The sequence below is a fragment of the Triticum urartu genome, chromosome 2 (assembly GCF_003073215.2).
Source record: "Triticum urartu cultivar G1812 chromosome 2, Tu2.1, whole genome shotgun sequence".
Classification (NCBI taxonomy): Eukaryota; Viridiplantae; Streptophyta; class Magnoliopsida; order Poales; family Poaceae; genus Triticum; species Triticum urartu.
In genome coordinates this window covers 423,770,050-423,785,928 of record NC_053023.1, presented here as the reverse complement: position 1 = coordinate 423,785,928, position 15,879 = coordinate 423,770,050, and the positions used below count along the sequence as shown (strand labels likewise).

At 44.4% G+C, this 15,879-nt stretch overlaps 1 protein-coding gene across 1 annotated transcript; it reads right to left on the bottom strand.

Annotated features, from left to right (window-relative positions):
* Positions 1 to 296: 296 nt before the first annotated feature.
* LOC125537648 (chloroplast envelope quinone oxidoreductase homolog) lies at positions 297 to 4,161 on the bottom strand. The gene is made up of 4 exons (XM_048700970.1): positions 3,942 to 4,161; positions 1,445 to 1,583; positions 1,157 to 1,248; positions 297 to 1,074 (listed from the first exon to the last, which is right to left on the bottom strand). Exons 1-4 carry the CDS (start codon positions 4,023 to 4,025, stop codon positions 394 to 396), a joined length of 996 nt encoding a protein of 331 aa, XP_048556927.1. The 5' UTR covers positions 4,026 to 4,161; the 3' UTR covers positions 297 to 393.
* Between the last annotated feature and the right edge of the window lie 11,718 nt (positions 4,162 to 15,879).

Below are 15,879 nucleotides of genomic sequence, written 5' to 3'. Positions count from 1 at the left end.
GACTTCACGAACGACGACTTCTTTCCCGACCTCGGCAACCTCATCCTTGACAACATGGGCGACAACGCCGATGGTGCTGCTCCCGCTGCACCGTACGTGATTCTATCCTTCCTGTTCGAGATCGTGGTAGAATTCATATTTCTAGTATGTGCCTTAGATGTGATTTGTTCATCTACTATGCTAGCTCGCATGATTAGTTCAATCTCTGCTATTGTAGTCATGATTTATCTTTTGTTTATTCGGATTAAATCTCGTAGTAATTTGCTCATATTTCCAACAATTTTATGTATAAATACATGTATAAATCAACATTAAGATATTTCGGATATTAACAGTTCCAAGTATAACATCATAAATAAACACTGAAGCCTTGCATGCATAAAAGTCAAACAATCACATCTCAACTATGACCTTCCCCGTTGCATGGCCACTCAAGCTCTTTTCCCACGCATCTGCCGCCTTCTCGAATGGATGCCGCGAGTCGATGACCGTCTTGAGCTTCCTTTCCTTCACCAGCTCAAGCAAAAACCTGAGGTCCTCCATACCCAGCGACAGGATAACCGTGGACAGCTTCTTCTTGGAGAATAGCGTCAGAATGGACGCGACAAAATTCCCAAAGTTGGGAGCTACGTCGACCACTCTGCCGTGGCTGCCGAGACTCGGCTTGAACGCCGACCACTTGCCGCCGTTCGTGGTGTTGACGATGTAGTCGTACTTCTTGCCGGAAGAGTTCTTCAGTGCCGCGCCTTCCGGGGTCTTGTAGTCGAGCGCCTCGTCGGCGCCGATGTCCGCGACAAGCTCCAGGTTGCGCGCGCCGCAGGTGGCCGTGACGTTGTGGTTCCCGAGCTTAGCGAGCTGGACGGCGTACGAGCCGATGCCACCGGACGCAGCAGTGACCAGGATGTTGCTGCCGACGCCCGTGCCGTCGAACTTGGTGCCAATGGCCTTCACGGCCTGAAGCGCCGTGAGGCCGGCCACGGGGAGCCCTGCGGCATCCGCAGAGGACACGCCGGTAGGGAGGGGGGCGGTGATGCTCTCCGATGCCGCCACGTACTCTGCGAGGCCACCAGCTTTCTGCCGGCGCGATTCGTCTCTCGTTAATGATGGATGCCACGAAATGAAATGGATGTTAAATGCTGAGCAAGTTCGAAATTACCCAGAATATCAACTTGGAAACAACTTTGTCGCCAACTTTGAACTCTTGGACCGCAGAACCAATCTCAACAATCTCTCCAGCAACGTCGGTTACTGTTTGACAAATCGCAAGCATTTTGATAATTTGGAAATAAATTATGTATCATCTAAAGAGAAGCCATTCATTCCTTCTGACTGAATTTCATTGGAAATGCAGCAGCTAAAATATGAACAGGTAATATCTCTTACTACTACAGTACATCAGTACTCACTGTTACGGCGATAAGTAAACTAGTAAATGCATTAATACCTGGAATGAATGGAAATTTAGGGACAAAAGGACGTAGCAGTCCCTTCTGTATCCGACAATCGGCTGGATTGATGCTTGCTGCTTCAACTTTTATAAGAACTTCACCTTTTTTCAGTGATGGAACAGGGATCTCCACATACTGCATAAAAACAGATTGATTTTTTTTCCTTTTGTTCTCAGATTACCAAAAGGGGAGCTCTCAAGCCAATTGAACTAATTCGGTTTGCAATGCTCCAAGAGTAACAGACAGTTCATCAGAAATATAAAAAAAAACTCATGACTTAGCTGGAGGCACCAAAAATGTAGAGCAGCATGTAGTTTTCTTTCAAGAAATTGTTTTCCTTTTTACAGCGCCCCCGGCATTACAAAGTCAACTCAATTGGGTCCACAGAGTGTAGCCCGTATCCCCTTCCACGATCTACTTATTTCTAGGAAGCTACCATATCTAACAAAATCCCGATAAGTGCGGAAATTTCAGCACAAATATACATGCTAGTATCTTCTTCAAGAATTTGTCTGATTAATTAATTAATTTGCTGATTAATATCTTCTCATAGGTCACCGAGTAGCCAATAAACTAATAAATCGTCCGATTAATAGATTAACTTGTCGATTAACCTATTAACTCACCAACTAACCGAGCAGTTACCGGCGATGTTGGAATAAGCCATGGCGTCTGGTGTGGTCGGGCTCGTCTCGTGCGTGCGGGACGTGTGGGACGCAGCGCCGTGGCGAGTGTGCGTGCAAGCTACAACAGTATTGTGTTTAGCAGTCAAATGCATGCGTGCATGGGTTAGTTAAATGACTGCATGGATAAGTCGTTAGCTCCGGAGGGATTCCGGGATAGTTAGCTGGGCGTGCGGTACGTGGAGTAGTGGCCGAACCTGCCGGCTAGTCAGGTACGTGTGTGAGGCCAACTCTTTGTATATATGTTGCATATATCAAGCAATGAGAAAGAGGCCGGTGAGGGCCAGAGAAGAAAATATAGTGCATGTTTTCTCACCAGGAGCAAGAGGCGAAGCCATTTTCCTCCTTGGTGAAGTGTGTATGTGTTCTTGAGAGAAACCTCATGAGAGTTGTGTGAGGCAGCTTGGGGAAGAAGAAGAGCGGCGCTGCGACAAGAGTTGGCGCCAACATTTGGTATCATGAGCCAGTTTGTCTTGGGTGTTGCTCCCCTTGCCGGAGGCGGTGTTGGCCGGTGGCTACGCGATGAACCTTCGGGCCGTGTGTCGGCCTATGAAGGTATGCGGCGGCAGTTGTCACGGCGGACATGGAGGCCTCGGCGGCGTGGCTGCGGCGAGCGCGAGGCGATGGCAAGGCGGGGCGAGTCCGGACATGGTGGTGGCACACGGCTTCGACGTGGCAACCGCGGCTCGGGCACGGCACGATTGGAGAGGACGTGGAGGTGCGCGGTGGCGTTGGGCGGTGGCGTTCAAGGCGTTCGAAGAAAGGACGCGGTGGCGCATGCAGGCCGGCGGCGAGCGCGCAGACGGGCAGCTAATGATGACGGCGGCACAATGGGCGACTCAGGAGCGACTGCAAGACGGACGCGGCATCGGCGTCCATGACGACAACAGCGCGACAAGTACATAGCCGGGAAACTGAGGGAAGCGTCGAGAGCACGGGCACTTCAAACGCGAGTGCCCGCGGCTGTATAAAGGACCGGTGGCGGAGCAGACTCTCCTAGCCAACGCCAACATCAACGACAACGGACTTCTTTAGGCCGTGCTTAGGAGGTGTGTGTTGGAATAAACTAGAACATTTGGTGTGGTCGGGCTCGTCAGGTGCATCAGGTGCGCATGCGACATACGGAACGCGGCGCCGAAGGGAGTGTGCGTACAAGCTACAACAGTATTGTGTTTAACAATCAAATGCATGCATGCATGGATTAATTACCGGCTGCATGGATAAGTTGTTAGCTCCGGAGGGATTTCAGGATTGTTAGCTGGGCGTGCGGTACGTGGAGTAGTGGCCGAACCTGCCGGCTAGTCAGGTACGTGTGTGAGGCCAACTCCTTGTATATTTGTTGCATATATCAAGCGATGAGAAAGAGGCCGATGAGGGCCAGAGAAGAAAATATAGTGCATGTTTTCTCACCCGGAGTAAGAGGCGAAGCCATTTTCCTCCTTGGTGAAGTGTGTGTTCTTGAGAGAAACCTCATGAGAGTTGTGCGAGGCAGCTTGAGGAAGAAGAAGAGTGGCGTTGCGACAAGAGGCAGCGCCAACAAATGATTTCCTCAACGATGGGTAGTATAGTAGTTAACGATTTCCTCAATAATGGCTAGTATAGTAATTAACGATTTTTTCAACAATGGCTAGTATAGTAGTTAAAGATTTTCTCAACAATGGCTAGTACTATAGTATGTCTCCAGATGATAAACGGTTATGGGGAACAGATTTGCAGAAAAGCAGATGCAATTCCACCAAAATGGTTACCAAGATCATCCATTCCAAAGCACACGCTTCCGAGATAGAAGCGAACTGCAAATTAGGCTGACCTTGAGGGCAGCGCTGCCGCCACCGTAGCCACTGTACTGGACGGCGCGCATGGTGGCTGGCCTCCCGCCGGTGCCGGTTGCCATGTTCCTGAGCTAAACCTGCGTACTGCAGTTCTTGGATGGAGCTGGGTTAGAAGATAGCACAGGAGCATACAGTGCCCCAACTTGAGGGCGTCTGCAATTCTGCATATACTGCCATCTACCAAAGGCATCTGACTTGGGTACGAAGGGTTTGACCGTGATTGAGTTAGATCTTCGTAATTTAATGCACCAACAGTTCTTTTAGCACCACTTGGTATGTTTGACTCTGATTATAATTAGGCTACTTGTTATATTGATCAATTGTTGTCGCAATCGCCGCATCAATCATTATGCAGTTTGCTAAATGCAATGCCCCTGCAAGAAAAAGAATAGTTGCCGATGCGATGAACGCGTCGCATCATGCGGTGTCAGATGCGGATAATCCCCTCTGCACAGGTGTGGAGACGCACCATATTTACATGAAATGCATATTATAAATGGTCATTCTTATATAACTATTGACATCAGATTTTGGCACGGTGAAAAACTTAATTAAGATGGCCTTAAATGGAGAAGTGCTCAAAATGAGAAAGTTCCGTATCGTCAAAAAGAAAAACTTTGATATTTGGGCCATAGTCATCCGGTCTCATCCCTAAGGCCGAAGTTGTGTTCGAAGTATTCAGATTTTGTATTCGAAACACTTTTCGGCTGATTATGCCCCCAAGATGGCCTTATATGGGAAAAGTTTTCACACGGATTGTCTTCATCTCGTCGAAACGATCGATTTTAATATAAAAATCGTCTCACTCCAAGGTCGTATGCAAAAGTTAGAGCCTGCACAGCGCGACTCTTCAATGAGAAAAATATGACGCCCGGAACCAGACACATGTGTGGGTATGTCTGATGAGCTGCGTGAATATTTAGCTATTTTGCGCGAGGAATTTGGCCATGAAGATGACCTCGGATCAAAAAACGTTCAACATGAAAGTTGTTCGCCTCGTCGAAACGGTCAAGATTGCTTTTGGGCTCGTTTTCATCCGAGCTCGTTTACCACCACAAAAAAGACCCGTAATGTGCAGTCAGTTTAAACCGAACAGTTTTGGAAAGTTCGGACAAAACCAATCCGAAATTGACTAGGGTTTTGGATGTGAATCCAAACCTTTTCCTTGCATGGGAAGTCCAGCCGCCTTTTATATACCCAAGGGTTGACGGCCGATTGAACAACAACACACAATCGCAAAACACATCTACTTTTTACCCTAGTTTTACATCCCTCCCTTGTTCTTTCTCTCTCGTTCTTCGTTCGTTCTTCGTGTTGAAGGGAAGCGATCCTCGAGGCTCTAGGGGCGGGCGAACTGACCTAGGGAAGCCCATAGCCGCCGCACGTTCAGACGGGATCCCTCCCGGGCGCTTGGGGTTTCGGGTCCTGAAAAGCACCCGCCGGATTGCTTGTGTACCGCGCTTCCGGATGGGTCTCCTTCGGCGTGAGCTGCGGTGCATCACCCTCGGTGTTGGAGGTACACGGTGACGTGTTCGCGTGCGAACATACTTTTTGGCGACTCCGCTGGGGAAGAAAGATCAAGAATCATCATCAACCATGTCAAATCTCCCCAAGCCCTCAGAAGTTGACGCCGATAACATTATTAAGCCCGGTCTTGATGAACTATCGGATGAACATCGCCAAGCCTATGAAGCGCGCAAGAAGCAGCTTGAAGAGGCTTTTGAGGCGCTCAAGAAGAAGCGCGAGGAGGAGGATTTAGAAGTGTTTCTTTCAAGTTTCAAGAAGGACCGTCAAGGCAACATCACTCAAGTTGGAAACGTCAATTTCCCTCCTCTCCTTGACGAACAAGATGTAATCACTGTGAGTAAAGTTTTTTCTCCAGAGCAAGTGGCTGTGATTGAAAGTCTTGTTAGTAAGGGTAATGTGATGGCATACAATTCTTTTGTGGCTAGTGCTAATGCTCAGAAAAATATGCCTTCATCATCTAGTGGTACAGTTAGTATATCTGAAAACCCTACTTCAATTGTACCTATTTCATCGGCATCACCTATGCAACCACAATATAATATGTCATTGAATTTTTACCCTACTCAAACCAACCAGCTTGTGTCTGCACCTACATATCCTAATCCTATTATGAGTGTGCCCAATTCGGTGTCTACGCCGAATCACTTTGTCACACCACCCATAAGCGCAAGCATGTTTGGTCTTCCACCGAATTATGGTTCAGCGCCCATCCCACAAGTTGCACCAATAGATAGTACTCAGGTTGCTCCTATGTCATTACCACAAACATCTTCATCTATCTCGGATCCAATTTTAGCTAAATTAAGGGAGGATTTGCATAAGATGTTTCTAAAAACTTTCGGAAACGAGCCAAAAGTAAAGAGTCGTATGTACCAAAAGCCTTATCCTGAACACTTCAATGCAATTTCTTACCCTCAAGGTTATAAGGTTCCTGATTTTGTTAAACTAGATAATTCCCCGCGCGTTGCAGCGGATAAATAAGCTAATAAAGAGTTTAGATGTAACAATAAAGAAATGGTTCCCAAATAGTAAACCTACTAACGTTATGCTAGTCTGGAATGGTAATAACATCATGTAGTGCATGAAATCAAAATGTGACCGCAGGCAGAGGTGATTGTATAAGAAGTTGAAGATGCTTATTTCCTTCTGATCAGCTGAGCTACACATTAAAACAAACATCATTTGCTTGTTTTTTCGGAAGTTGCAGCCACTAAAATTTATGCAACACCTCAAAAGATTTATCTAACTATAAAAAATGCATTAAAAGGTAATACTAAATGAATCTGTATTGAAGCATATAGTACTGATTAGCATATTAGCGCCGCATTGTTTTTGTTTGTTTTATTCCTCTTTCCATTGTGCGTTCAGACAAAACGAACAAATCAATTACATGATAGATCAAGAGTTCTAATTTATATGAAGTATCCAAACATATAATTGGCATTAGGGAAAATACAAACATATATAGAAAGATATGTCCAAAAGTATTTTCTTCTTGGTCCTTCATGTAGATTATGTCTTGGTCCCCAGGAGAGCCTGTGACTCCACAATGAAATATTACTTACAGTTGTCAACTGAAGCTCATGGGTAGCTTATGACAAAACTATGCATCCATTTATATGGCATCAGTGTATTACTTGTGGTAATGTGCTAGTGTAGAAATGGAAAATCATTATGCAAAAATAATATATATTATAGGAACCAACAAACCTTATGGGAAAACATAACAATCATATGTCCATTCGAGTAATCATATGATAGAAACTTTATTATCTTGTAGAGAACAATAAAATGTAAGCTGAACATGGTATGGATAGAATAACAGGAATAGAACATTAGAATTACTATGATGCATTCCTGTATAGAACTGGCCAAAATCTGAACATTTAAGTTGCCTCTTCTTGCAGGCATTTTCAGTATGATGGAGGGCAACCACCGCAACCTAAGAAATGAAACTGCTACCTGCCAAAGGGATGCAAATAATGCAATAGGTTGAGACCTGTTTCTTCAAATAGATAAAAAAAATATTACCTGGCTCACTACTAACTCTACATGAGCATTCCCATGGTTCCAACTCTCATATGTGTGACGAATAATCCAATAGACACAAAAATATGAATATGCCGCTTTGAGTTTATGATATCTAATCAGTGAAAGAACAAACACATTATCTGCGGCAATCTGCGAGGATATGACCACTGAAACAATTATGCATATGCAGGTATTGAGGGGTTAACTGTATTGGCTGAAATTGACTTCAAAACAGATGTTATAATGTTATTCACCTGTACCCAAGTGTCCAATTTCTCGTACAATTGAATCTCTTTCTTAGCTACAGCATGCAATTGAAGAAATCAAACTGGGCAAGGAAAACCCATAGAAAGTCAAGAGTAGTTGCCAGATTCCAATCTTATACGCAACAAAGGAGAAGCATGAGCTATATAGGAGGACTTGTACTGATTAACTGGTATATAATAAATCCGATTTCCCTGAGTTGGATCCCAGCCAACTTTCCTTGATCTTCAAAAATGAAACTGCAGATAAACCCAAAGAATCATCCAAATATTAATCACTCCATCGATGATGACATGGTGGAGCCATGGCGAGAGGATGGCAGTGTATGATTGGCAAGGAGAAGCAGTATTCTGTTTGTGAGGGATTCATCCTATGGAGATATGGTTGTTTTATAGGAAGAGCAAAGGAAGACGTATGGAAGGGAAAGAGATATGTGTGATGAATGGGAAGGGGAGAAGACACGCATGTTTTCTTGATAGCGTCCATCTGTTTCTTGTCCAATCGTTTCTTCTGGATTTGGTGAGCATCTACTAATAATGGTCTCCATATGATTGAAAGTCCTCTGGTGACAGAAAACAGAGCGCTCGGTATTGAATGGGTTGCCGGTTTGCTAGGAACTGAAAACTAAACGCACGGAATCGGAATAGACTACTCTCAGGAAAACACTGAACCTGCCACCGACTGGAGGATTCAAGCATCACATGGGCAACACCTGGAAGCCCTGGCTGCGCCTGTGAAATGAGGCCCTGCCCAACATGATCACCAGCTAAGCCCTTTGAGCTTGAAAATAAGTGCGTCCACCAGCTGGAGACCTGCCCAACGCGGCGTCCGCTCCATGGTTGAGTTGTCGAGCAGAGTATCCTTTCCATGCGAGAGCCCAGCGGTCGATCTGATTGGCGGGCGGGTTGTGCCGGAGGAGCACCTGATGCAGAGATGAATCCCCGCCGGCGTGGCTACTTAGAAAGGGGATAATTTTACTGCACTGGAGGAGGCTGGATGTGGGACAGAGATGCTTATGTGGTTGTGGGTCCTTAGCAAGTAACTGATGCTTATTTGGCCGGGGGTGTTCTACTGATTGGACCCATATGTAAGTCAATAGAAGAATGATGATGTGGCTAGGCTGATGATGTGGATAGCTTTCATGTTAAGAGAAATAGGATAGTGAGGACCAACTATTTAGGTATTATAGATTTAGTGGTGAGGGTACGAAAACAACTTGGGAGCATGTTAGTCAGTATCCATCGCAGTTGGGTGAAGCAGGTTCCATAGAAGAATTGAAAGTGCGTTTATTTCCATTATCTTTAACTGGTACCGCATTTTCATGGTTTGCTGCTTTACCACATGGCTCAATTCTCTTATGGTCGCAATTGGAGCAAAAGTTTCATGATCATTTTTATAGCGGCGATAATGAGCTAAAGTTGTCACATCTTACATCGGTTAGGCAAAAACATGTTGAATCGGTTACCGATTACGTCAAGAGATTTGGAGATATAAAGAACCAATGTTATAGCTTAGTGATAATTGAGAGAGACTTGGCGGATCTTGTTCTTAGTGGTTTGAAAACTCACATTAAAGAGAGGTTAGAAAGTTATGAGTTTTTGAGCATTAATCAAGTCTTACAAAAAGCTTTGGCTCAAGAGAGTCGAAGTAAAGAGGTCCATAGGTCTACAATCGATCGTCCTAGAATGTATATGGTTGAACATAATGATGATAATTCGGACGATGAGGTTGATGTCTATACTATCGAATTTGTTTGGTCCTCAAAGGCTAAACCTTATATGTGCAATGCTCTTAAGCCGACTCGCGAGAATCGTGATGAGAAAGTGAGGTTTACTTTTGATATATCAAAGTGTGATAAAATATTTGATACTCTCTTGCAAAATAAGATGATTAGAATATCACACACCATACCGCCGTTTGAGGAGCTGAAACGGCGTGCTTATTGCAAGTACCATAATTCATTTTCTCATGCTACTAACGATTGCAATGTTTTCAGACGACAGATACAATCGGCCATTAATGATGAACGATTGAATTTTGCTGAGATGCAAGTTGATAAACAGCCCTTCCCGATGAACACCATGGACTTGGAGGGAAAGAAAATGTTGATTCGGCCTAGCATAGCCGAATCTGCTAATAAAGATAATGTTCTTATTGGTGAACCCAGGAAAGGCAAGGAGAGCGACAAAGTCTTGGGACGAGAGGTTGTGCTTGATAAGCAACCGATGGAAAGGAAGTATTGAAGATCACCATAAAAAATCCTGCACTCGGGGGGCAACCACAAGTACAAGAAGATACTCATGTTAAATTTATCAAGCCCTAGAATTAAGAAGTTAGTAAGTGGGGAAAGAGTGAAGCTAAGCGCAAGCGAATCAGGCCAACTTTTGATATGTTGCTATCCAAATATGCAAGTCCAGCGGCCGGTTCTAGCTCTAATTGGCCATCACATTCAAAGCGTTCAAGATCACCTCTGGAACAAGAGTTTCGATGCTATGCAAGGCCATATGGGCCATGGGCACCGACACCATGGATGTCACAACCCTCCTATGCGCCATATTGCATGAGAGACTTCAATGGAGGATGGTGGCAGCCCCCAATGGCTCCTTGTGCTTTTCATATGGGGTGGGCAGCACCTAGAAGGCATGCTCGCAAGAGGCTTTATTATCCCACACAAGGTCGTTTGAGCTATGGTGCTAATCGACCAACAAAAATTTCTCCAAGTAAGGCCAACAAAAAAGTGTGGCGTGTTAAGTCATGTAATGCGGAAATTGCAGAATGTGACAAGCAAAAGGAGATCGAAAAGCCGGTTGTTGGTAATCTGGCTACTTCTAGTTGTGATATTGTTATTGTTCAGCAGGGTTCCATGGTTAGTGATCATGAGGCAAGCACAAGCAGGGCCAAACCAAGGGATCCCAAATATACTCAACCTAAGTGATGTCCTCCCGGTTTAACCAAGACCATGAAAAGGAGATTACAACGCATGAGGAACCACGAGAAGGTAGAGCACAAAGAGGAGAGGCAAAGGGACGAATTGTTAAGTGAAATTCGGCCCATGGCACTCACAAAACAAGTGTGGAGGCCTAAACAAAAACAAAACACAGATGTTTCTACATTAGCTGCAGCAACACCTTCACCACCAAAAGAGGATGATGCGACCCCTATTACATCGTCCACACCACCTGAAAAATCCCCTTCAATTGAGGAAACTTTGAGCCCAATATACACATTGGGGGATGAAGATGAGATGGTGGATTACGATTCTACGCCGGTTCGGGATGGTATGGATATTAATATGGTGTATTACTTACCTGCCGAGTTTCGTGCTATAGGTGAAGAAGGGGAGGTGGCTCAACTGGATTTTGGTCCAAAGAACGCTATCTTCGAGAAGCCAAAAGAACCGGTGAAACACTTGAAGCCATTGTACCTCAAAGGTCATATTAACGGATCGCCAGTTCCTAGGATGCTCGTTGATGGTGGTGATGTGGTAAATCTTACGCCCTACTCGGTCTTCAAGAAGTTGGGATTAGATAACGATGCATTGATGAAGACCAATATGGTACTTAATGGATTTGAGGGTAATGAAAAGACAGAGGCCAAAGGTGTGATGTGCATGGAACTCACCGTGGGAAGCAAAACTTTGCCCACCACATTCTTCATCGCCGAGGTGCAAGGTAACTATAATGTTATATTAGGCCGCAATTGGGTTCATGCTAACCAATGTGTGCCATCTACCATGCATCAATTCTTAATACAGTGGGTCGATGATGAGGTAGAAGTCATTCACGCGGATAATTCGGCTTGTGTTGCTTTGGTCGATGCATCGGTGGATTGGAATCATCCGGATGTTACTTGCTTAAAGGCGTGATTTCTCGGAGTTTGATTTCCTTAGTGCTATGAGGAACGGGTTCATTCCCATCTCTTTAAAGCCGATTGGTGGTAATCGATTCCAGGGTATGATGTAAACAAGTTAAACATGGCCGATATAGAAATTATCGCCCTAAGCACATAAAATGGACGATGGAGTGTTGACATCATCCTTAGGAAAAGCATCGTGCAAGTTATTTTTCGGTGCACAAGTTTGCCGAAAAACAGGGGGGCATGTGTTGACACCAGATTTTGGCACGGCGAAGAACTTAATTAAGATGGCCTCAAATGGAGAAGTGCTCAAAGTGAGAAAGTTCCATAGCGTCAAAAGGAAAAACTTTAATATTTGGGCCATAGTCATCTGGTCTCATCTCTAAGGCCGAAGTTGTGTTCGAAGTATTCAGATTTTGTATTCAGAACACTATTCGGCTGATTACGCCCCCAAGATGGCCTTATATGGGAAACGTTTCTACACGGATTGTCTTCGTCTCGTCAAAACGATCGATTTTAATATAAAGATCGTTCCAATCCAAGGTCTTATGCAAAATTTAGAGACCGCACCACGCGATCCTCCAATGGGCAAAATATGACGCCCGGGATCAGACACATGTGTGGGTATGTCTGATGAGTTGCGTGAATATTTAGCTGTTTTGCGTGAGCAATTTGGCTATGAGGATGACCTCAGATCAAAAAAAATTCAACATGAAAGTTGTTCGCCTCGTCGAAACGGTCAAGATTGCTTTTGAGCCTGTTTTCATCCGAGGTCGTTTACCACCACAAAAAAGACCCACAAGGTGCAGCCAGTTTAAACCGAACAGTTTTGGAAAGTTCGGACAAAACCAATCCGAATTTGACTAGGGTTTTGCACGTGAATCCAAACCTGTTCCTTGCACGGGAAGTCCAGCCGCCTCTTATATACCCAAGGGGTGACGGTCGATTGAACAACAACACACAATCGCAAAACACATCTACTTTTTACCCTAGTTTTACATCCCTCCCTTGTTCTTCCTCTCTCGTTCTTCGTTCGTTCTTCGTGTTAAAGGGCAGCGATCCTCGAGGCTCTAGGGGCGGGCGAACCAACCTAGGGCAGACCATAGCCGCCGCACGTCCAGACGGGGTCCCTCCCGGGCGCGTGGGGTTTCGGGTCCTGAAAAGCACCCGCCGGATTGCTTGCGTACCGCGCTTCCAGACGGGTCTCCTTCGGCGTGAGCTGCGGTGCATCACCCTCAGCGTTGGAGGTACACGGTGACGTGTTCGTGTGCGAACAATAACATTGCTTGTAGTTCATTTGAAATTCTATCGCGTTCAATGGTCAGATGCTCCGTACTCATGTTAGGTGTGTCGTACTCATTTTTTTTAAGGCAGTACAATCGGGATGCTCATATACAAAGCTCAGAAATATGCGAGCACCAATGACAAGTCTAGAACTTAAACTCTCACGGGCTGGTTTCATCACAAGGAACATACCCATCCGAGCTACGTTCAATTCGTTGCCGCAGCCATGTTGAAGGTGCTGATTTAGAGGACCTTCGACGATGTCCTTTTTTTCAAAAATAGGATGTTCGAGTTGAAGCTTTAATGTTTGCCGCATGAAAATAGGAGGTCGTGCTTTTTTATCTTTCTTTTACTTCTAACATTGTGCATCCTCAATGTCTCTTCGATGCCATGATGCTTTTTTATCTTTTTACTTCTAACATTGTGCATCCTCAATGTCTCTTCGATGTCATCATGCTTTTTTATTTTTTATTTTACTTCTAACATTGTGCATCCTCAATGTCACTTCGATGCCATGTTGTTACATAAAGTAGAACTACACACCATAATTAATTATTCCTGCATTTTTTCCATTATAGTTGGAGTACAAGATGTGGCCACCATTGGCGGAACCAGCCTTGCTACGAAGACCGAAGTGACAATACAATTATCTACATTACCATCCAATAACTATAGTAGGTCTAGCCAATAATAGTTAGACTAAAAACACACTTCCATCAGAGCCGGACATCATCCGTTGGCGTTGGAATGAAGGTGGAGCCTATACTACATCTTCCTGCTACCATGCTTTATTCCACGGATCTATCCCCCGACCCAGATTAGCGGCTTACCTGGAAAGGGCTCCCTTGAATGTGAAAATCATCATGTAACTCGCGAATCAGGACCGTTGCTGGATGGACGAGAGGCTGGCTAGGCGTGACTTGTCTCACCTCCCACCGTGTTGTGTGCTCTGTGATCAGGGCACCGAGGACATCCACCACCTTCTCGCGGGTTGTGTGTTCTCCAAGACAATTTGGCACCACACCCTGGTCTGGTGCAAGTTCACCACCCCTCCGCCTGATGGTTGCATCCCCCTCTATGACTGGCGGAGTGCGTCACTGGATGCGTCACCTGCATGCCTATGCAAATGCGTCGTGTCCATTGTCTGTTTGGTGGCTTGAGCAATAGGGAAATATCACAATGCTATTATCTTTGATCGTCATCGGTAACCCTCCATTGATGACTTGTTCTTGACCATTCAAGATGATGTGTGCGCTTGGGCCAAAGCCTGCGCCAAAGGGATCGAAGCCCTGCTTGATGTAACATAAATCTTAGATTTTGGGGGCGAGCAACCCCTTTCTTCTGCTCATGAGAATCTCCCGTATGCCTAACTGGTGTACGTGTTGGAGGTTCTCCACCCTTGTAACCTACTCTATCGATCAATGCAACAATACACTTCCATGAGTATTGGAGAAAATAAAAGGTTGAAAACGCCCCTAGAACTGGAAGCAAGTTTCCATCTTTATCTTCCAAACTAACACCTTCAAGAGTGAGAAGACACAAATCCGCCAACATTATGACAATAGGTTGTCATTATTTTCTCCTTTTCTTTTACTTTTGGTGGTATGTGCATCTCCAACGTCTCTTTGACATCATGTCATCAGAGTCAAAATGTTCTCTGCTTCATATGGTGCTTTAATGAAGTGCCCTTTATTGAAAACAAAAGCATAATGTTAGGAGCTATGAAAAGAAATTAAAGAACCATGCACTTTAGCCAAACCAGAAATAGTAAGGGTGCCAGCAAAATGTGGGCTACGTGATTGATTTTAAAAATTGGTGGACTTCTTGCAAATTGATGACTCATACAAGCTTATCAACATGAGCTTCTTTCATCATTTTCCTAGTTTGTTTTTTTTGTTCAACTACACATTTTAAAGGAATTTTAGTACTCCATCCTTTGCAGCTATAATGTATATAACATAATTTATTATTGTTGGAGTACAAGATGTGGATTGGTGAAAACAATCCTCACTACGAGAACGGAAGTTACAAAAAACAGTTATAATGCTGCCAAAGAACGATAGTCAGTCCAACAAAGAACGATCTTAATCTTCGAAACCAACACCTTCAAGAGGAGATGACACTAAACATGTCGGCCTTGCCTAATTTAGTCAATGAAGGTATACTCAATATAGAAGGTATGTTGCATAAACTAACCATGCATTCAAGCACACCCCATTCGACCATATTAATAAGGGCGGCTCAATTCATCATATAGCCACCTAGCTTGGACAAAAGAGTTAGCGACATTCTACACAGTGGATGTGCTTGGAGACGGATGGATAAGTTGTTGAGTCCAACCATTGAAGGCCATGCCATGAGCAGTGGCCTCAAACACATCACCTTCGGGTTGAGATGGTGGATATATGTATCTATCAGGACCGGATGGCCTCAAAGACATCATCACAAGTTTTCACCCTAGAAAAATATCATCAATCGGTGTTAGAAGCACCAAAAAATTGGGCATCATATGCCCCGATAAAGGCTAGAGAGAAAAATCCCTAGTGAATGGTGGGAGAAAATCAGAGGCTGCATCCAACCACGGTGCTGTGAATGAAAGATGAGGCACAGGCTCCTACCAAGGAGTAACAAAAGGTCATACATGCCCACCGCGGTTTTCGATGGTGAACATAAAGTTGCTTTCATGTAATATGTCCCATGTAATTGTCTAGTACCATTGCAAGTCTATTTTTTCGGGAAAATGTTTCATAGGGGATATTATTGTAGTCTTGTCCTATACCTTTGTTCCAGATGACGTGATTCATTTGCTTTTGACACTTCTTCAACATGTCTAATCTGTTGGACTCGTTAATAAAATCATAGGAATCTCCCATCACAAAAAATAAAAAAATCATAGGAATCTCTATATTGTTTAAAAAAATAGTGGTCATAATATTTATACTCACTTCATGGTAA

Coding starts and splice junctions, on each gene's coding strand:
- LOC125537648 (XM_048700970.1), bottom strand. CDS start 4,025: ATGGCAACCGGCACCGGCGGGAGGCCAGCCACCATGCGCGCCGTCCAG. Junction 1,584..3,941: donor GCGGCAGCGCTGCCCTCAAG/GTCAGCCTAATT, acceptor GTTTTTATGCAG/TATGTGGAGATCCCTGTTCC. Junction 1,075..1,156: donor TTTCCAAGTTGATATTCTGG/GTAATTTCGAAC, acceptor TCGCGCCGGCAG/AAAGCTGGTGGCCTCGCAGA.